A 23,843-nucleotide genomic window follows, 5' to 3' on the forward strand; every position below is an offset into this window, starting at 1 on the left:
CAGTTTAGGCTAAATAACTTTCTCCATGAGGAAATGTAAACATCTATAATTTCAGAGATAATGCTAATTGTTAAATACCATCATTACACATATAAGGCATGTTATTCTTTTGAATTCTTAAATTTTACTTAACTTGAGGGGTGAGTAACACAGTGAAAGAACTTGGAGAAATTTGTAAGTATCTGACCACCAAAACTAGTTCAAATAATTAGATTAGAAGGCTTTCAAAATATATTATAGATCTTCAATTGCCCAGAAATGCAACAGAATTTTGCTTTTATTTTCTAAATAAGTTGTACAAATGCATAGGAGAAAAATAATTTCAAGGGGAGGGCAAACAGATATAGATGCAAAATTAAACATAGATAGATTTAGATTTTGAGGATATTTAAGTAATTTAAAATCATGTCCTATAAGGAGAACATTTCTAAGCCTCTCTAATATAGGTAGCAGAGCAAAAGAATATGCTGTAGTAATTTAAAGCTTCAGAATTGGAGAAACGGAAAATTAGTAGGAATGAAACACAAAGTATAAATCTTTAGTATAACCCAAGTCGAAGAATATATATATATATATATATATATATTTTTTTTTTATAGAGGCATGTTTTATTTTATTTTTATTTATTTGTTTGTTCATTTTGTTTATACATGCACTAGGTACAGTCAGAAGCGCGGGAGGGTGAGAGAATTCACCAGAGCCAGAGCGGGGAGCAGAGCAGGCAGAAGGACCGAAGTACACTGCTGAGGGGAGCAGCGGGTGGCAGGAGAGGTCTGCGCGCCATGTGGGACCCTCCTCCGGTGGCCGGGGAGCAGCCGGGGATCGAACCGGCGCCGCAGAGGCTGCGGGCAGCTTCGCAACCCAGCGCTCAACTGCTGCGCCACCGGGGAGGCCCACGAAGAATATATTTGTGAAATAACACCACTGTGGGCATGACTGAGTAGAAAGAACAATGTAGAAATATAATCTGGATGTCCATGTGTACTGTCATAGGTAGGAACATCTACCCACCCAAGTAAACGCTATTCTCTGTGGCTCCTCGGGCAGCTTCTACAATGTCTTCTTCATCTTCTAAAACTCCATCATTAGATGTATAACTGGTATCATCAAAAAGACTGATGGGAATGACTTTGCCATCCTTAACCAACCAGGCAGACGCAATTGGAGTACAAAACTAAACAAAAACAGAAGAGATTTTTAAATAATTTCAAGCAGTATTTATATAGCTTAAACTCCTAAAATACTACTTAAAATCACATATTTCTTTTTTAATTTTAATTTTCCAAGCATATTATATACAAATAAAATGTATGTATTAGCAGGGTACAATGTGATGTTAACAAATCCAAAGCTAGTTAACAAATCCATCATCTCACACTGTTTCTATGCGTGGTGAGAACATTTATGGTCTATTTTGCTCATTTCACCATGTGTAAGTAAATCAAATCACCACACTGGACACCTGAAATGTACAGTTTTTGCCAGTTATACCTCAATAAATCTACGGAAAAAAAGGTCTATTCTTTCAGCAAATTTCAAGTGTGTACTACAGTATTGTTAACCATAAGTCAACATTCTGTACCTTATATCTCTAGAACTTCTTCATCCTGCATAACTAAAACTTTGTACCCTCTGACAAACAATTCCTTACTTCTCCCACCCCCAGCCTCTGGTAACCATTATTCTACTCCCTATTTTTATGAGTTCAACTTTTTCACATTCCTCATGTAAAAAAGATGGTTCAAAGTTCATCTTTCTGGGCTTGGTTTATTTCATTTAGCATAATGTCCTCCAGGTTCCTATGTGTTTTGGTAAATGACAAGCTTTCCTTTTGAGAGGCTGAATAATACACACAGCATGTTTTAGTGAATAATACACACAGCATGTTTCCTGTAACCATTCACCCACTGGTGGACACTTATACTAATTTCTTATCTTAGCTATTGTGAATAATATTGCAATGAACAGAGAGGTACTGCTATCTCTTTGTTGATGGATTATTAGATCATACAGTGGTTTTATTTTTTTAATTTTAAAAAATCATGGAAAACAGCATTTTCCACAGTGGTTGTACCAATTCATGTTCTCAACAACAGGCACAGATATAATGTTTTACACTGTTCATTAACATTCTCACCAATGCTTACCTTCTTTTTTTTTTTTATGTAACAGCCATTCTAATAGGTATAAAACCACATTTTTTAAAGCACAGAAAGCAAGTTGAGAATTCAAAATGAGAGTCATTTCCCTCTACCCAATAATATCAATCCAACTGAGAAAAAAAGAAAACTATTTATAAATTTAGTGGTTAGAAGTACCTGGTATTCCCATTCTAGATGTCCTCCCTTCTTATTAAATGCCATAACTTTCCAATCAGCAACTGAGACCTTTATCACTGTATCCATCATGGCAGCTTCCTGTTCTTCCACATCTGAAATAATTTTGGACTCTTCTTTGTTCCCACTGGGTTTTAAGGTGCTTTCAATAAATCCGGCTCTAGTTTCCATGTCTGGAATATACCGAAGTTCAAAGTGGCCAACACTGAAATTCCACCTTAAATTTACAAAGGCGTGTTTTAGAATTTTACAATTTAAATAAAAGGACCAAATAATAAAGAACTCTTCTAGACTGAAGAAGCAAACACTAAAATTTTGTGACAAGAAAAAAAATAACTCAAAACAAACTTTTAGAAAGTACTCTGCAGATTTATGCCACAAGAGGGCAGACTTTTGTCCTGACCTTTTAGAAACAATTGTTCCCAGAGTTGTGAACTGACACAGCTAAGGGACAAATTCTAGAAAATTAACAAATGGTCACATTTCCAAATCAGAACAATTTATTTAAAGCACATTAACTTATCTTAAAGTGAGGTAGGATGCAGTCTGACTTACCTCCAAGTCTGGGTACATTTTATTCGAGTGCAGAAAAATGAATATATCACAATAAGACAATATAAAAGGCAAATCATGAATTTGAATGTATCAATTTATAATTTATATGTAAAACACGGCATGAACAGCAATATGGCCAAGGATACCAGACCTGAAGGTCCTACCACATCAGCTCCAATCTTGGATTTCTACTGCCTGAGATCTGCCAAGTCATTTAACCTTTTGAGTTTCAGTGTCCTTGTCCACAAAACATCAGCAATAATGTTTCCTCTGAATTAACATATAGAAAAAGCACTTAACTGTTGATATATAATGTTTTGTCACTTAGAAATAAAATGACCTAAAGAATTCTGTGTTAAAAATATGTGTTAAAAATATGTCAAGAACAAGGATCTGAGACCCAAGACTATTCCTAACTGAGCACACAGCTCAGTCAAATGCTTAAGGAAACAAACAAAATCCCACCAAGCTAAAGAAAGTCAGGTTGCCATTTGATGAAAAGCACCATGCACTGTTCAGAGAATGTAGAAAGAATACATTCTTAACTGAGTTTAAGAAAACAAGTTTCAGGAAACTGAATTACATTACATTATAAGTTTCAGGAAACTGAATTACATTACATCAGATTAGACAAAATCTGAAAGTCTGGTTCACTTTCAAAAGATAAGAGGTGGGATCTAAAATTATTTTTACTGCATACGCAAGTTTAAACTTAAATATTAGCATTAAAGAGTCAAATATGTGGTTTAGGAACATCATATCTAACTCACTCATCTTATTTTTTGTAATCACATATGTAAATTAAAAGTTTACATAAGTAATTCATTACTTTAAAAAGGAAGCAAAAAGTTATTTGGCCAGAAAAGTACTTTAATAGACTAAAATGTTTTTAAATTGGAGTAGTCAGACAAACTAAGAAACTATATAGTAGGGAGAACTGTAGGCCAAAGTTGAAATAAAAAGCACAGGAACTCTGCCTTGAGAGTTTTTTGCATTCCAAGAATTTTGACCAATGAGCCTGCTTTGAGAAATATCATTAACCTTGGACGAAACTAATAGTAGACAGTTTCTGGGATTCCTTCTGGTTACCATATCCTAAAGCAAATTTTGAAAGTTCAGTTCTGAATGTAAAGCCCTTTTAAACTTAGGGTCTAAATTTCTTCTAAGAGCAGTATGCTTTTAGGGCAATACATAGTTCAGAAATTTTTCATAAAGAAAAATCCAAAGAGTTATGGCTTTGTGCTTCTAAGTATCAACAGCAACATTATCTGAATACACACTTCTCATTGCCGCTACGAGGTCCGACAGCTCTGACAGTTTTCTGGGTGCGCTGCAGAAGCAGTGTGTCTTCCTGTTCCAGCTCATCATTATCCCACTGGCGGCAACCCAAAGCTGAGCAGATGTACCTCACCTGCAAACACAGATATAAAACTAGTAAGGGATATTAGTTACCGGAGATCAGAGACATTAAACAAATCTCTATCCATTATAAAAGGATGAGGAGAGGTGTAAAAAAGTGCCCCTAGTATTAAGATACATCAGCTAGGTCACCAACTCCTAAAATGAGCTATTAAGAATCATAACAGTGGGCCTCCCCGGTGGCGCAGCGGTTGAGTGCTGGGTTGCGAAGCGCCCGCAGCCTCTGCAGCACCGGTTCAATTCCTGGCTGCCTGGCAAGGGTCCCACATGGCGCGCAGACCTCTCCTGCCACCTGGTGCTCCCCTCAGCAGTGCATTTCGTCAGTCTGCCTGCTCTGCTCTCCGCTCTGTCTCTGGTGAATTCTCTCACCCTCCCGCGCTTCTGACTGTACCCAGTGCGCGTATAAATAAAAAAAATCTTAAAAAAAAAAAAATCCATTCTTTAAAAAAAAAAAAATAATAGTACCAGTGAATATTTGCTTCAGAGAATGATTTTAAGGATTTAGATCATTTTAGTCTGATTTTGAAGATTTCCAGGGGATATATAAGAAATGGAAACCCAGTTGAAATACCTTAGGAACAACAGCACTAGCACAATTCCAGATGAATTAAAAAAAAAAAAAATTCAACCTCAGAGTTTCCATATAAGTATTTGGTGTCTGAAAATCTGAACTTTTCTTTTAGCTGTAGTATTTAAAAGTACCTTCTTCAAATCTTCATTAAAATAGAAATACTCTCAGATGGATGATAATGAGTGCCTTGGTGGTAGGTGTGGTGTGGTAACGTAAATCTCAAGAGATGTGAACCTGTAACTCTGAATCATATATGGTGTTGTGCACCATTTACCTGAGCAAGAAGGTGCTGTGGGTCTAACTTAGATTAGGTATAATGAAAGTCTGAACTCAAGGGGTCAAAAGGCCATTTTCCTAGTCTTCCTTGTTTGGGTCTTTAGTCTGATATATACACATACGCATTAGATAGATAGATAGATAGATAGATAGATAGATAGATAGATAGATAGATAGATACACACACACATACATACACACACACACATATATACCACATCATCTATATTATAATCACATCAAGGCAGTAAGGCATTAAAGATTCTGTCCTTTCTAAAAAGAGATGTTTTATGTTAGTTATTCCTAATAATGGATTTATATTGTAAGACTGATTGTGAGAAGCAGACCCTGATTATATCCTACAAGCTACTAATAGAGAAAGCCAAGGTCACTAACAGTATGACTATCATAGGACAGATCCATGTGAAATCTGATTGGAAGTTTCTGAGTCTTTCAAAGTCTCGGTCTTCTCATTTGAAAAAATAAACACAAACTTTCTTCTTGGTTCTTATTAGATAAATAAATGTAGCAGTTATTTTTATCATTGGGATTACTATTAATCTTTGGAGGGCTCCTCATCTTAAAAATAAAAATATGTCCCTTAGGAATATTGCAAAGATTTCAAAATAATGTATAAAAACCACACACAAGCCATATTTATTCTTTCTCTTTCTCCAGCTGCTCCTTAGCTTTGCTGCTTATTCTACTATCTTTGACAAAGCTAGTTTTCTTAATTATATCGCCCTTTTCCTAGTTCATGCTTCTTTTATTAAAACAAATGATATTCCCAGGTGAAAATTATAAGAAAATTCACTAACAGTAGAGTATAAGAAACTATTTCTTCTAGCCCTACCTATCCTGATTTCTCCTTAAATTCAACATTTTCACTCACCTTTCCACTATAAGCACTGAGTCCATAGGTGGTGAGAGACTTTCCTCCAACCAAAACAACATCATCTCCAAATTTGTAAGAAGATTCAAGAAGTGATTCAACTGTAAATGGAACTGTTTCCATACTCTCACGGTCTCGGTCCCACTGGAAGAGGTCTCCATCCAGGGAAGGGATGATCATCTTATTCCCAAAGACCTAAAACAAAAACTAACTTTTAAATGGATCTGAACTTGGGGCCTCCCCGGTGGTGTAGCGGTTGAGTGCTGCGTTGCGAAGCTGCCCACAGCCTCTGCAGCGCCGGCCCGCTGCTCCCCTCAGCAGTGTATTTCGTCACTCTGCCTGTTCTGTTCCCCGCTCTGGCTCTGGTGAATCCTCTCACCCTCCCGCACTTCTGACTGTACCACCCAGCGCTTGTATAAATAAATAAATAAATAAATCTTTTAAAAAAATAAAATAAAATAAAAAATAAATGGATCTGAACTTTAAGAGAAGTATTCAGAATTGGAGTCTTAAGCCCAGGTATTCTGGCCTCCCTCTACAGGGTAGTTTATCAACCCAAATCAATTTAAAAGACTAGCCAATCTCTCTTGGGCTTACCAGTAATCCTCTGGTCTAGTTTTTCTAAGCTCTGCTTGTAGGGGCTAACATAATGATATTGAAAGCATTCTATAATCAAGTGATTTCAAGAAGAGTTACTAGGAGCCCTTGTGGTGATATACACGCTAATGAACAAAATGATTTTCCAGTAAAGGGAGAGTATATGCAGTATTTTGCAAGTCTACTTTATCCTGGTCAGTAACTGTCACAGGCTCAGATCCGTGGAACACAAGTTCAATTAAGCAGTATCCCATCATTTCTTTTATTTACTTCCTCAAATCTTCTGTAAGTAAAAAAATCCAGTAAAACACCCCCCCCCCCCCCGCAGCTTACTGATTCTATGCTCTTAGCTGCTCTGCCTTCTTTCAACTACGCTTATTGGGAGTCTTCTGTATGCCAGGTACTATTTTGTTGCTTAGGATAGACCAATGAGTAGAACAGAAAAGCTCTACTGCCTGTGTAGAGCTCAAACTCTGGTGTTGGAAGACAAACAATATGATGAATGATGATAGAGTATATTAGATGACAAAAAGCATAGGAAAAAAATAGAACAAGATAAAGAGGAACTTGAAAGTTCAGTGTGTGGAGGGAAGCGGGTGGCCTAAAAGGAACTCAGGGTAGGCCATGCTGAGAAAGTAAGACAGGGCAAAGCCAAAAGGTAAGACATCACCCCATGCTGATATCTGGAGAGCAGCTTCTGCAAAGACCTTACGGTGGATGTGTGCCATCATGTCTAAGATGCACAAGGAAAGCGAACAGGCTGCAGAGACCAGGGTGGAAGCAGGGAAAGCAAGCAGAATGTGCAGAGATAATGATGGTTACAATTAGGTAGATAGCAGTGGTCAGATTTGGGCAATAGTCGGAAGGAAAAACCAGGATTTCATGGTAGATCCTTGTATGGGATGAGAGAAAAGAGTTCAAGGTGGGCCTCCCCTGGTGGCGCAGGTGGTTGAGCACCGTGCTGTGAAGCTGTCCGCAGCCTCTGCAGTGCCGGTTCAATCCCGGCCGGCCGGTGAGGGTCCCACATGGTACGGTAGACCTCTCCTGCTGTGTCTGCTGCTCCCCTCAGCAGTGTATTTCGTCAGTCTGCCTGTTCTGCTCTCCGCTCTGTCTCTGGTGAATCCTCTCACCACCCCCCGCCCCGCGCATCTGGCCTGTACCCCGGTTCTTGTATAAAATAAATAAATCTTTAAAAAAAAAGAGTTTAAGGTGATTCTATAAAGTTTTTGGCCAAGTACATCTTGTGTCTTGAGAAAAAGTATCACCACATGACTTTGAGACATTGTCCTTGTGACATTTAAAAATAAATACAATTTGACTTACTTTATCTAATAACTATTTTCCTGACCATCTAGGCTCAAAAGCTTGGGAAAAGGGAATATAAAACAAGAATGAGTTTAACAAACAAAAACCAAAATCCAAACTGTCATAAGTTTGTTAAAAACAACTTTCTCTATGCACATCTTTGTTCCTTAAGCTGCCGAATCCTTTCTTTAAAGGAATGCTTACTTGAAAACTCTCCTCTAGTCACTGGGAGTTCTAAGTTGGTGCCCAGCTCATACTTTCCCCTCCTTTCCCAGCTCTGCCCCACATCCCTGGGTATCTGAAGGACAGGCTGAAACTACCTTTCTAATCTACTTATTTAATTTTCTAGTTCAAATCCTTCTATCTCCAGCATGAACTACTATAATAGCCTTTTTACATTTCTTAACTGGTAATTTCCTGAATTTAACCTGTACATATCTTCTAGACTAATCTGAGTCAGAGTTAAACTTGTTATGATACTATTCAACAGCTCTATATTGTCTTCTTAATAAAAACCTCAAATCTTAAAGCTGACATTCAATGTGCTCTACACATGACCTCAAATAACATTTTCCTCTGTGTCTTTCACTTTTCCCTAGTGTTTAATGTTACTTTTATTGGTCAGTTATATCATTGCCAATGTCATTTCTTCTCCCTGGAACAACCTGTTGTATCAACACTGCCGAGTGAAATCCTATCTGGCCTTCATGCTTACTGTTTGCTTTGAAATCCAAGAAAAATTTGGCAGGGTAAGTTTGCTGACAAAGATCTTCCCAATCCTCAATACCATTATTTTTGCTATAACCATAAACTAAGTCATCATCATAACCTCAAAAGTTGTTTACTGTACCTTTAAAAAATATTTATCAGGTATAAAAATAGGTGTTCATTCATGTTTAGACAATGTTTATACAGCAGCTGTAAAAGCAATGTACTCAAGGATATGATCAAAAAAGATGGGAGTGGGCCACCACTTAAATCTAGAGCAATTTAAGTACAAAATAATTAAGTACTAAATTATAAAGCACTGGGAAAAAAAAGGAATTCAAGAGACCATACTGATAACAAGTAGATAAAATACATGACAGGGGAGAAGGAATTTACTGCTATTAAATGCCAAATGTCTACTAGTAAATATGAAGGGAGGTGGGATAGGAATAAGCATTTTGTAACCATCATAATAAGGATTACATCAGGCAGAGATAAGCAATGGGGTTAAATTCAGGTAGAAATTTTTATGAGGAGGATAACTGCATGGCCTTAAAGTGTCTCCCCCTCCCCTCCCAAATGGTTTATTAGTTACAAGAAATTAGAAAAAAATTAATGGAGAATTAATATTCATTGCATTAACTAATATTATTATATAGAGAATTCGGACAACACCTTGACTGGATGATCAAAATTAGCATCACTGATGAGTGATGAATGAGATACCCTAAGAGAGAACACAACATCACCTATGTAGTATTCCAGCCAAGAATGCACAACCTGAATCTAATCAGAAGGAAGTATCAAACAGAAAATGAGGAAGTTTCAATTTTTATATAGAAGGGCAAAGAGAAGATATCAGAAGTTTTGAGAAATAAAAGTGGCATGGGGGTTTGGGAGAGAAAGGGAGAAAGACAGAGTGCTCAAATGATAACACAAACAAAGTCTGGGGTAGTAAATTTGTGTATAAAGAGGTTGGTGGTTTTTTTGGTATTATTTTTATTACTGTAAATTTTATAACTTAAAATTGCTTCCAAATAAAAGGTTAAAAGAGAAAAGAAAGGTATCCAAGAGACTTGCGGAAGCCGTGTCATTAAATTCAGAAGGCCAAACCATATAAATTATTTATATGATGTATTTAAAGATCTCCAATTATCACTCTTCATTGAAAAAACACTTGATTTTTAACAAACTCTTAGATGACATTGCCATGTATTGCGCCTCACATTATGAGAGGCTTTTAGCATTACTGTTTTATTCTTTGCTTTCTTATATATCTTAATAATACCAGAAAAATAATCTTAGTTTTAAGACAGTAGCATTTGACCATTTTGGGTTAAATATTAGTTAGAAAATCAAATATTTACTGTTCTCTATGTTAAATATTCTTTTTACTAGAGCAGTATATTCAAATTATAAAGTTAGAAACAGGTAGTACAGTTGTCTGGTCATATCAACAGCAGCACTAGTTAAGTAAGGAGAAGGACAATAGGCATGCATCACTAAAAGAGGAAAAGGGGTTAATGGATCTGTCAAAAAGATAACAGCTGTTTTAATTGTTCCCTCCTCCATTAAGCTTCTTTTGATATAAGGCAGCAAGGGGCACTAAAATTGGGGTTGCCCTGTAATTCTCCCCCAAGCAGTAGCAGACCCTTAGGGAACACAATGACTCCTAAATGCAAAGAAAACCAATGCAGTTCAACTAACATGGACTAAAATTCACCTTAGTTTTAAGGATGATCTACATGCCCACAAAAGTTAAAAAAAAAAAGAAAAGAAAAGAAAAAGCAAGTTATCTGCAATTAAAAAATATGGTTTAAATGACCAGGAAGATTTGATTTCACTGAACATATTGAGAAAAATTGCCTTATTTTAAAAGTTAAATCTTCAATAGCATTAACTCAATGAGAGAAGTGTAAACCCCAAAACAATAACAAAAAAGCATGATGATTCGATATTGAATCGTCATGTCATATTTCTGGATTATGATTTTAAAAGCTTACTTTCAAAGAGCTGCTCTTCCCTAATTGGCTGCCTATGAGTCATACATACGGCTGCTAACCTTTGCACCCCGCTCTGCAAAGTCTCTCAGGCTGCATATGTGGAAGCAGATGGTGCTTTTCCTGGAGAGCCACAAGAAGAGATCTATGCATGCAGTTCAGGTAGAGAGATGACATCATCCCTCACAAGAACATTACCTCACCCTCCCAGCATAGGAATGAGTCACCCAGATTGTTAGCTGCAAATCTCTTGGTACAGAAAAAATGTAGGTTATGGTGATGAATTTTCACATTCCACTGATTTGTCCCTGTAAGCAGCTATTTGTTCTGATTCGCTGCTCTCATCTCAAACTAATTATGTCTTGCTTCCCCCTTCAGTCATTTTTTTAAAAATGTAAATTCTTGTTATTTTGGGTCCCCCCCCCTTTATTTTCTCCTGTTCATAATTTTAAAATAAGAAGTTTGTTACCCTAACTGGCAGATTCAGTACCAAAGATCCAATCAAGGTCTTTATCCAGGCAGTCACAAAGCAGTTTAGTAAAGTAGTTCAATTTCTATTTCTGAACAAAGTGTAAATGGCATAATGAATACCAGTGGCACGAGTAACTAGGGACAGCTATTTGAAATTAGAATGTGAAAATAAGAACTTAATTTTCAAGGGGCAGAAGGGACATCAACTGAGAAAATAAGGGAAGTACTACTACTGAAATGAATAATCAGCAACAAAAAATTCTACTAACCATATGAAAAAATATTGTTTCATTTGACTTTTCCTTCTATTTCTATGCAACCATCAAGGGGTTATAGTCAACATTATTTTTACTTATAAAAATTTGAAAACAGGGCAACCCTGGTGGCTCAGGATTAAGTCTCAGTGCTATGACGCTATCACCAGCCACTGTGGCATGAGTTCTATCCCTGGCCAGAGAGCTAACCCACATGGCACAGCAGACATCTCCTAGCCCACAGCTCCCCTCAGCAGTGTATTTCAGTAGATCTGCCTGTTCTGTTCTCTATTCTTTCCATGGTGAATCCTCTCACTTCCCATACCTCTGGCCTACATCCCAGTTCTTGTATTTATAAATAAAAAATATAAATCTTAAAAAAAATGGAAAACATAAAATGTAGACTAATATAATAAAACCCCAAGTATCTATCACTCAGTTTCAACAATTATCAACATTTTGCAAATGGTTCTCCACTCCCTACTACATATACTTGTCTACTAGAATATTTTATTTTTGTTTTTCTATGTTCTTTATTTATTACAGCATTTTAAAGTAAATCCCAGGCATCATGTTATTTCACCTACATATAATCCAGCATTCGTATCTTAGAAACTATAGAACTAAGAGGAATTCCTTAAAATCACCTGACATTCAAAGTTCCCTGATAGAAATGCAAATCAAAACTACCATGAGATACCATCTTACACCAGTGAGAATGGCACATATTAAAAAAACTAGCAACAACAAATGTTGGTGAGGGTGTGGAGAAAAAGGAACTCTTCTGCACTGTTGGTGGGAGTGCAAACTGGTCCAACCACTATGGAGAGCTGTATGGAGATTTCTGGACCTACTAAACATAGAGCTTCCATATGATCCAGCAATTCCACTCCTAGGTATTTACCCAAAGGACACAGAAACATCCATTCCAAAGAACACCTGCACCCCTATGTTTATAGCAGCACTGTTTACAATAGCTAAGCTTTGGAAACAGCCCAAATGCCCAAAAATAGATGACTGGATCAAGAAGATGTGGTACATATACACCATGGAATATTACTCAGCATTCAAAAAAGATAAACACATGCAATTTGCAGCAACATGGATGGCGCTGGAAGGGATCATGCTCAGCGAAATAAGCCAGAAGATGGTTTCACTCATAGCAGGAATCTAGAAAACTTAAATAAGGGACCAGGAAAATGAGTAACTATAAGAAAGTGAAAATCAAAATCAACAAAAACCTATGAACCAGAGACATTTTTCGGGGGGTGGGTGGCAGGAGGGGAGGGATTGGGGTCAGAATGAGGGGGTTGCAATTGTATGGGGAATATAAAACTAAAATTTATTATTTAAAAAAAAATAAAAATAAAAACTGAATCCACACTCTCAATTAAAAACAAAAAACAAAAACAAAAAAAAGTTCCCTGATAGTCTCCAATGCATATACTATACTATATAGTATATACTATACTATACAACTACACAAACTCCTCCTATTACATATCATTCTTCCCTCTTCTCCTCCCAAGAACTTCTTCCACTCTTTTATATGCATTGATTTACTGAGAAACCAATCATTCATACTATCAAATGACCCACAGTCTAGATTTCTTATGTCATTTAACTTGCTCTTTCATCCCCCTGAATTTCCTGAAAAGTGTGACAGACCCAGAGCTTTGATCTAAGGTAGGTTTGACTTTATTGACAAGACTACAGCACAAAACAGGTTCCTGAATTATGTTGTTTTGCTCAACATTGCTTCATTATAACACTCATGAGGGAAAAAGATACCTGGCCACACAGAAAACAGTATTGTTACTTACTGGAGGACCTGGTTTTGTTACATGTGGTTTTGCTTAATGTGGAAATTTCAAGAACCTATTGCAAGTGTTAAGTGAGGACTTACTGCACTACATAGGTGGTATTATACACTTTCTGTTATATCAGAGGTAAACAAACAGTTCATGGATTAAATCTGGCCCACTGTCTGTTCTGTAAGTGAAGTTTTATTGGAACTTAGCTATGCTCATTCATGTATGTATGCTGTATTTCCCACTACAACAACAACAGAGACTGTAGGGTCCACAAAGCCCAAGATATTTACCATCTAGGTCTTTATAGAGGTTTATCAACCACTTTGTTATGTCATAATTGTTAACAAGCAGTGGATTAAGAGCAGTCAGCTTGATTCCTCTGTTTTAAAGTGTCCTGTCAATTTTTCACCATTTTAGCATCCACTGATGATCTCATTCTAAAAGAGAATAAAATTATGGCTTCCAATCTATCATTCATTCTGCATATACTAGCAGGAATTTTTCAATGATAACTTTTCCTTCCTCATTTTTGCTTTGGAAGTTAGATTTCCATGAATTAGCATTTTCTCAAGTAGTGACTCAGACATTACACACTTTCAAATCCAAAAAGTTTATCCAGTGTGTTTCCTGAACAAGAAAGAGGGAAAAGAAACACTAGGTCCTGATGGTTAAAAGCCAACTCCCACATATAACCAAAGAAGCAGTAAGAGCTAAAAGAAAGGAAAGCAGTGAAGAGAGTGGGGGAAGGGGAGAAAAAGCATGTGATGCAGGCTCACCCAGCACAGAGATAAGGAAGAATAAACATAAACTATAAAGGAAAAGATGGGGGAAAAATACCAACTATCTAGAATACTCACTAAAGGTGCACCTCTCTCACCTCAAGCATCTCTAGGATAGTAACTAATGCTTACAACTATCTCCCCAAGGAACTCTTAAAAAGATAAACTTCAGGGCCTACCCTGGTGGCGCAGCAGTTGAGCGCTGGGTTGTGAGGCTGCCTGCAGCCTCTGCAGCGCCAGTTCAATCCCCGGCCACAGGCAAGGGTCCCACAAAAAAAAAAAAAAGAAACTTCACCAACACTGGGTAGATATAAAATACATTAAAAAAAATTGAGTAGGGCCTCCCCGGTGGCGCAGCGGTTGAGCACTGGGTTGCGAAGCTGCCTGCAGCCTCTGCAGCTCCGGTTCGATCCCTGGCTGCTCCCCAGCCACCAGAGGAGGGTCCCGCATGGCGCGCAGACCTCTCCTGCCGCCTGCTGCTCCCCTCAGCAGTGTACTTCGGTCCTTCTGCCTGTTCTGCTCCCCACTCTGGCTCTGGTGAATTCTCTCACCCTTCCGCGCTTCTGACTGTACCCAGTGCTTGTATAAATAAATAAATCTTTAAAAAAAAATAAAGTTAGAACAACGAAAGTAAAAAAAAAAAATGAGTAGATATAAAATACATTAAAAATATTTCATGAAAAGTGCTAAATTGTTGACTTCTTTGTTATCTGGAAAGCCCCTTTGTCCGGAACAATTACCTCCCTCACCATGCTAGCTGTTTTGCAAACCAAGGAGGTGGGACAACAGCAGCATCCAACATATGACATGGAGCTGGGTCCGCAGGGGGATGACCGCACTGCATCCAACCCCAAGCCTGGGTGTGACTCCACCACTCACTGTGTGACCTTAGACAAAAACTAACGCAGTATCATTTTACAAAATTCCTCATGTAACTTACTGCACTTGATCCTCACAATCACTATCCATGGCTATATTAAGGTATGTCTTTTGTTTCCCAAATCTGTTTGTACAAACGACTTTGTACTACTCTGGAGATCCATGGGCCTCCTGCTTTTTCCCAAGTCATTCCCTGTTCCCCTAATTCCTCCAAAGACAATAAATGGAAAGGGTTCTTAAAGTTCTCTTTTGCTGTGAGACTTTCAAAGAGATCTGAATGAATCCAAAGAGTGTCTCAGTGAGCCACCTGCACTATAAGCCAGTTATAACTAACTGTGGAAGTATTCATACTTATAAATATTCATAAAGTATTCACACCAGCTAGCAGTTGGGGAAATCTGGAAGAAAGCAGGAAAAAAACATGTAAAATCCTACTAAAACCAATCAATCTTTGAAGGACTTTTTCTGTTTCCCTGACTCATCATCTCTACCTGAATTTTAAAACAGGGCTGGAGTCTGAAAGTTTGGTGGTAGGTCTTCTCACCCTATTATATTTTCAGGGTGATGTTTCCTTTCAGTTCCCACAATATTAACAACTCAAATTTTCCCTTCAGTCCAGACCTTACCTGTCTGAACTTACCATACGGAAACAAATTTATGTTCTTCCTCCCTATACCCATTCCTCATTTACCATAAATCCTCCTTTGGTCTTTTAATTCCATAAAGACTTACTTTCCTTCTTTAACTTCTCTTGAATCCATCACTTTATACTTTATTTCTTCCGTCGCCATCCCTGTCCAAACTGTCACCCTGAGTTGTACCATCTATGCAGTCTCGAGTCTCCTCACTTCTGCTCTCGCTCCCTCTTCCAGTCCATTCTGACTATCTATAGCCAGTATAGTCAATACAGTACAGGGGAGATTGGCTTTTTTTTTAAATAATAAATTTTATTTTTATATTCCCCATACAATTGCAACCTCCCCATTCTGACCCCAATCCCTCCCCTCCCGCCCCCCACCCCCCAAAAAGTGTCTCTGGTTCATAGTTTTTTGTTGATTTTGATTTTCACTTTCTTATAGTTATTCATTTTCCTGGTCCCTTACTTAAGTTTTCTAGATTCCTGCTATGAGTGAGACCATCCGGTATTTTTCTTTTTCTTTTTGGCTTATTTCACTGAGCATGATCCCTTCCAGTGCCATCCATGTTGCTGCAAATTGCATGTGTTTATCTTTTTTGAATGCTGAGTAATATTCCATGGTGTATATGTACCACATCTTCTTGATCCAGTCATCTATTTTTGGGCATTTGGGCTGTTTCCAAAGCTTAGCTATTGTAAACAGTGCTGCTATAAACATAGGGGTGCAGGTGTTCTTTGGAATGGATGTTTCTGTGTCCTTTGGGTAAATACCTAGGAGTGGAATTGCTGGATCATATGGAAGCTCTATGTTTAGTAGGTCCAGAAATAGGGGAGATTGGCTTTAGTAGGATTTTCTTCTAGATTTTCCTAACTGCTGGGTGGTGTGAATAATTTTAAAATATAAATACTTCTACAATTAATGATTACTGCTTATAATACAAATGCCTCACTGAGACAGCCCTTTGGAATATTAGAGTCTCACAGCAAAAGACAAAACCCTTTCTGCTAGTTGTGGAGGAATCTCTCCCATTTAAAAGTCATTTCATCATTTCCCAAGGCTTGGGATAAAATCCAAAATGCTTAACATATTTACTGGACATTCTATACCCTGGCCCTGGCCTCCCTCCATAAGCTCATCTCTACTACCCTCTCCCATCCTCAACCTTGTTGCCATCTTCAACTTTCAACTCCCATGTTAATTGCCATTATGGACTGACACCAACTATTTCCTCTCAAAGCATCCTTCCCTGTCTCTCCACCCACCCCTTCTCTAGGCAGCCCCTTCTCTTCCCACGATCTCAGCTGTAAATATTTTTGAAGAAGGCTTCTGTCCCAGTCAGGCAGGTCAGGACACCCTTACTAAGACTCTTAGTTCCCCCTTTGTTGTGGCAGTTACCACAACTCGGTTACCACAACTCAGTTACATTATCTAGACTTTAATTATTTCGTATCTGTCTCCACAGCTGGTTCCACATAGTGCCATGCCTCCATGAAGGCAAAGATCTCAGTCCTGGGCATTGCTATACCCCATTCCTACTCTCACAATGACCGGAGTTAAGTTGGGGTACCTTTGCCTCTCCCTCTGGGCTGATTTAAGAGGTAGTTAGCGGGCCTCCCCTGGTGGCGCAGCGGTTGAGCGCTGGGCTGCGAGGCTGCCAGCAGCCTCTGCAGCGCGAGTTTGCTCCCCGGCAGCCGGCGAGGGTCCCCCCTCCCAAAAAAAAGAGGTAGTTAGTGCTCACATTGTGCTCAGCAGCATGCTGTATACCCATGATGTCTCTGAGAATTTGTTTTTGATAGGGCCTCCCTGGTGGCACAGGCAGCTGAGCGCAGCGCTGTGAAGCTGTCCACAGCCTCTGCAGTGCTGGTTTGCTCCCCACCGGCCTTGGAGCAACCCAAGTGGCGAGCAGACCTCTCCTGACTCTCCCGCTGCTCCCCTCAGCAGTGTATTTAGTCAGTCTGCCTGTTCTGTTCCCCGCTCTGTCTCTGGTGAATCCTCTCACCCTCCTGCACATCTGGGTTGTGCCCCGGCTCTTGTATAAATAAAATTAAAAAAAAAAATAGAATTTGTTCTTGATAAAACACATGAAGACATAATTATTAGTATAAAAAGTGCAAATGTGCTGATATTTAGGAATTTCAAAAAGCATAGAATATGGGAAAGAGGACAAAGAAAGATCTGGATAGAGTCTCAGCTTTACTACATCAGGCTAAAATCTGAATCGTTTTGTGCCACAATTTTCTCATCTGAAAAATGGGGGTTAATAAGAGGATCTGTTTTATAAGGCTTAAGGATTAACTGAGCTTGATAACCCTTTGCAAACCATAAAGTGCTAATCAAACAATAGTTTTATGTAAATGTAACTCTACCATATACTTTCTTTTATTCTTTATAAGAACATTTCAGAAAATAACTATGGGTCATTAATACAACCAAATTTCAAAAAAGCCTTTAGAATTCAAATAGCAACTCCAAAAATAATTTCAAGGAGAGGGTAGCGAGCTTAATTATGTTAGAGGCAATTTTTCTTTTCCAATCTTGGATTCACAACACTCATTTATAAACAAAACCTCAAAACTAAATAAATATTAATTCAATGCAAGAATTAAATAAATCAAACAATTATCTGAAATGTCTATCAGCCCTAAAATTCTCTTGCTTATACCAATGAAATTCTGAAGATCTATAAAGTACTTATTGATCACAATAAGATAAACAATATTAAAGATACGTTAACAGACATCTTTTTCCATATTTTAATTCTTCAAAAAAATACACATGTATGGAACATAAAATGGCAATTCTTAAACCAAAATGAGCAGTTGACAAACTGTTAAGATGCAGGAATTGACTATTTGTGACCTTGAAAAAAAAATGTTCCAACCATATTGTGTTGAGGGAGTAATTTTTTATTTCTCTGAAAACATTGAACTAACCGTGGTGGGGAGAGTAGAGGAAGCTTATTTGCTAAGAGTAAAGTGTTCCTAGGAATTACATCTCAAAGACCAAGGACAGGGACATAGTGGTTAACAACTCAGTAGCTGATCTAACAGGAGGGATCGTGAGATCTTTCTAAATTTTAGATGTTTTTCATAATAGATCTGGATATTAGTAGAAGAAAGATAGCCCAAGTGACATGCTTAAAAGGAAATGCAGACTTGAAAAAAAAAAAACCAGCCATCCCCAAAGCGGTTCGGTATTTATTATCATCAAAAATTGTGAATTGCAAAAATGAAAAATGATGCAAGAATTATATAAAATAAATTTAAAAAAAAATTGTGAATTAATGTCCAAGAGCAGTGAGATCCCAAGAAGATAATAATCATTTCATTCCTTCTTTCCTTAACTTTTTAAGTATACTTTTCACATTTGTAATAAAAAAACATATTTTAGTAAGTATCTCTGCCTTAGATTAATAAATGCTCATGAAGCAGATAAGTAATGTACACATGTGCCTAAGAAATCTATTTCCTAAAAGGGTAAATCAATTTCACACTTGGCAACATGCATGCTGGAATAAATGAGCTTAGTACACAGCATTGCTTTCAGTCATGCTAAGGGACTAATAAAACAAAATTAAATCAAAGCACTATTTCATTTCTATAAAGAAAAGCAATTAACCTACACAAATATGTAAATACTAACTTGCTACATGATTGATGGCGACTTTTCAAAATCAACAGTCATCTTATATGACATAGTCAGGCCTGAAATGTGCTTGTTTATATACAAAGGAAAAATTGCAAAATGACCAGACAACTTTCAGTATAAGTGGGGTCTCTGAGTGTACAGATCCACTTTTAATAAAGCAATACTCATTGCTAATGGATTATCAAAAGCATGGATTTGTGAACAAAGCCAGTAGCCATTAAAAGTGTACTCATTCCAAAGGCTTTTTTGAAAGAAGGCCCCACCTTTGAAGGCCCCCCGATGAACTTAGTCTAACCGGGAGGCTCAAGAACTCCAGCATCATAGTTGTCTCTCTCTGCACCTGTCTGAAACAGAAAGCGTATCCCTTGGGGAGAAACATGCCTAAAATAAAACAAACCCCCAAACTCTAACAATAGACTTAGAATAGAGTTGTTTGTTCTTTTTAAAAGGGGGTGGGGAGAAAGCACATTTTAACAGAAAATGGAAACAAAAACAAATATGGTATCCTTAAATAAAAGGTATTCACTTAAAACCAAACTCACTATACATACAATATTACAATATGCATTCTAAATATAGATAAGGACAGTTTTTATGAATGTGTCCCCAACACATACAGAAACAGATAGTTCAAGAATATTCTATTTAGATTTAATAAAGAAATGCTGCCCACATACCCCAAAGAAAAACTATGCTAATAGGTTATAAAACAAAATTTTAAGACAACAATGAGGAACTTCAGTAAGATCTCTTTGGTGCTTTTTCAAGGTTAAATCTGCATCAACTGGAGGAAAGCAAATCAGATTTCACCTCAGATGGTCCTTCTGAAAACTAAAAAACAAAATTCTTAGCTACTATCAAAAGCATTAGGCTTAGAATCTAGGACACATCTGTTTCAACTAACAGTGAACTGAGGTTCATCATTTATTCTCTCTCTTTCTCTCTCTCTCTCTCTTAAACACACACACACACACACACACACACACACACACAGTCTTAGCTTAGTTTATATCAGTATTCTTTTGAGGAAGTTTGTAAATACCTAGTCAAGAGTGACAAATCAGATGTGTCCCAAGGCACCTCAACCTTCCTACAGCACAAATTAATTCTAAATATAATGTACAACACCTGTTTCTAATGGAACCGTCAATCTCTCTCATCCTCTGAGAATTTATTTTTTTACTGACATCTTCAAAATACCACTAAGGAAACATAATCCACTACTTTATATGCCTTTTGGATCAGAAAAGGTTAAGGAGCAAGCCAGGAGGTATGAGATATACATCTAGAGGTAATTTCGAATGAATTTATGTTTTATTAAGGTATCCTTAAATATAGTGAAAAGGGAAATTCAAAAATTCCTCCAGATATTTTGAGTTTTCATGTATTAGGTAGTACCTGATTCCTGACGTTAGAAAAAATCTTTAAATTTAGTCCAGACCCTTCACAGAGAAGCAAATTAAAGCTTTACTGGATTAAATAACTTAGCCAAGTTATACAGCAAGTTAATGGAAGAAGAATTACTAAACTAAAATTCCTGAATCTAAGTCCCTTCCCACCACAGTCTATTAAGTGCCTGTGCTGCTTTACTTTATTATTCCAGCAAAGTAAATATGATCTGCAATATAAAATTACACAGTCTATCAAATCTTTATCCTTCAGTTTCCATTGGATTAATAAGTAACTTTAATAATTGTTGCATAGAGAGTACAATCTCCAGCTTTCTGGGCTCAGTTTGCTTTATCTTATACCACTCTTATTGAAAGCTTGGAGAAACTGATGTTCTAATACGGGAGTCCCCAAACAAGAGCCATGGGTCAAAACTTACTGTCATCTGGGTGGTGCCAACTGGTATCTCCACGCCAGCTCTGTGTGCCTGCTGTAGCTAGCCCTCCTCCCCACATTATCCTGCCTACCAAATCCCCAGGCTTCAGAGAGAGAAAATGAACTATTTCTTATAAAAAGTTAGGGGCCTTCAAAAAAACACTGTATGCGATACATTTAGAACAGTATTACTCTATGCATCCTATTCAAAGCATTTCAAATAGCAGTTTTTGATCCTCTTTTTGTGATATTTTGTCAAACTTCTGAATGTAACTTCTAGACGTTGAGCAGCACATGTCTCACTGAGTAACAGATGACTCAAACACTCCATAGCGGCTCACTCCTTGTTAATGTGTTCATGATCTTACAACTATTTTTTCCCCATACATTTTACAATTTTATTAAAATATATTTGACATATAACATTGTGTAAATTTAAGATACACAGCATGGTGAGTAAACACATTTATATATTATAATAGGCTTGCCATTGTAGCAATAGTAGGCACTTCTAACATGTCACATAATTATAATTTTTTTTGTGGTGAGAATAATTAGGATCTAGTCTCTTAGTTTGATGGTTATTATACAATATTTTTGTTTATATTCATTAGGTTATGTTTAAGATTCATCAGATCTCTCAAACTTATTTATCTACTAGTGATCTTACAACTATTCTTACTATTCTTATAGTATTTCTATTACATAATAAATCAGCAATTTCCAAAGTGTGGTTCAATTTTTCAGAGGTGTAGAAGATCAAATCATTTTCATAGTAAGGTGTTTCTTTCCTTTTTACTGTCGTGAAAATTTGTTCTGATAGTGCAAAAGCAATGACTAAAACTACTGATGCCTCAGCATGAATTCAGTACCAAACTAGTAGTCATTGTATTCCTCACTGTCACATTCTCACAGCAAAAAATAGGAAAAGACAGTTTCACTCAACTATTCTGATGAAGCAATGAAAGTCCATTTCAATTTATAACCTGATTATATACCTCCTACTATACTGCAAGCCTAATTAGGAGCATACCCCTAGTACTTCTGCCACAGATTGAAGCAGGCCTGGAGGAAAAGTACATAGGCAATTGAGTTTTGAACTAAACAAGTGACATTTTTTTCATAGAACTTCACTTTTACTTGAAAAAATAAAAGAAAAACATGAGACCTGAGTATCTGGCAGATATTTTCTAAAAAACAAAGTAAACTTTGGACCTTCCTGGTGGCGCAAGGGGTTAAGTGTAAGCACTATGAAGCTATCCGCAGCCACTGCAGCACTGCAGATCTGAGTTCGATCCCCGGCCAGGGAGCTACCCACGTGATACAGCAGAGCTCTCCTGTTGAGCCTGCTGCTCCCCTCAGCAGTGTATTTCAGTCGATCTGCCTGTTCTGTTCCCCACTCTGTCTCTGATGAATCCTCTCACCTCCCCACACCTCTGGCCAGTACCCCTGCTCTTGTATGCATAATAAATAAATCTTAAAAAAAAAAGCAAAGTAAATCTCTCATTTCAAAAAATAATACTTCATTTGTGATAAAAATTTAAGCTTTCAAGTGAAAATCAAAAGTTTGGAAAACCAGTATATACCAGTTGAGCCTGACAGTGTCCCAGTGCTTCAAGGCTTTTCAAGGGTCAGTGGTGATAATAGCAAACTTGATTTTTTAAAATTTTATTTTCTAAGGCAATACATCAATATTTGGGAGATCTGCATAACTCAGTGCATCAATATTTTCCAAATGATGTTAAAAAATCATGCATAAGTAAAAGGTAAGACAGACAAACGGATATCAATGCAACAGAGTTCAAAATGTCCACCGATAAGGTTTCAGATTCCACAGTCCAACTTTAAGAAACATCTGTTGTTTTGGTGTAATATCAAAAGGAATGAACACAATCACCTGAAAAGGCTATAAAATACTCTTCCCTTTTCCAAATGTATGTGCTTTGATTTTCTTCTCCAGATGGTTCAAACAAAACAAGAATGTTAAACATACTGAATAGAGAAGCAATAAGAAAATCCAGTTGTCTTCTATTAAACCAGAAATTAAAGAGACTTGTAAAAGAGTAAAACAATGTCACTTTCCTCAGTAAATTTTTTGAACTGGAAAATCCAGTTATTCTTCATAAAAATGTTATTTATGCTATTGTACACTCTTATTTTTATTATGAGTTACAAAATAAGTCTTAAATTTTTGTTTTAATTTTTAATATGGTTTAAGTAAAGATAGATATCATTTAAGGGGGGAAAAGCTCTTTGGAGTCCTCTATTTTTTAAAGCAAAAATACTAAAAAACAACCCAAAATGTACATGTCCTGAAACTACCAAGTTGGAGACCTGCTGTATCAGACTTAGAGCCTGCATTTGTGAAGGGGTGGTCGGAAGAAGATGGGGAAAAGGCTTAGAGCAAGAGAATGGTATACAGCCCGGGGTTCAACTTTATCATCTTTTGGGCCTGCGACTTTAAGCAAGTTAACTTTCCTTTTGCATAAAAGAAGACATACATGTCAACCTAAGAAGGATAACTTTCCTTTTGCATAAAAGAAGACATACATATCAACCTAAGAAGAATAACTTTCCTTTTGCATAAAAGAAGACATACATATCAACCTACAAAGGATTACTATGAGGATTACACTGTATAAAGGACATCACATGTATATTCCAGCCCTGGGAACAGTGCTATAGTCACAATGAATTCATGAGTCAAAAGAAATGGGCCCAAGAACTTGGGACAGCAGTAAAATCTAGCAAACCTGACTTGTAATCACACATGACTCAATGTCTCTGGATTTTCTATTTCTTTCTATAATGTAGAGAATAAAATCTAGATATACAAAGAGGTCTCAGGCCTCTCATCCTGCATGGAAGATGGTCAGG

General features: G+C 37.2%; 1 protein-coding gene across 3 annotated transcripts in view; it reads right to left on the bottom strand.

The window, feature by feature from the left end:
* Positions 1–23,843, bottom strand: part of EIF2AK3 (eukaryotic translation initiation factor 2 alpha kinase 3) — a 63,760-nt gene that overhangs the window by 25,090 nt on the left and 14,827 nt on the right. For all 3 annotated transcript variants that reach the window (XM_037527789.1, XM_037527790.2, XM_037527791.1), the window contains exons 3-6: positions 6,050–6,244; positions 4,172–4,302; positions 2,319–2,553; positions 1,012–1,174 (exon numbers count right to left, since the gene is read on the bottom strand). In XM_037527789.1, coding sequence (XP_037383686.1) covers positions 1,012–1,174; positions 2,319–2,553; positions 4,172–4,302; positions 6,050–6,244 — 724 coding nt within the window. The remainder of the gene's footprint in view (positions 1–1,011; positions 1,175–2,318; positions 2,554–4,171; positions 4,303–6,049; positions 6,245–23,843) is intronic.

This window comes from Talpa occidentalis, unplaced genomic scaffold, assembly GCF_014898055.3.
Source record: "Talpa occidentalis isolate TD23 unplaced genomic scaffold, MPIMG_talOcc4v2.1 talOcc4.5, whole genome shotgun sequence".
NCBI lineage: Eukaryota > Metazoa > Chordata > Mammalia > Eulipotyphla > Talpidae > Talpa > Talpa occidentalis.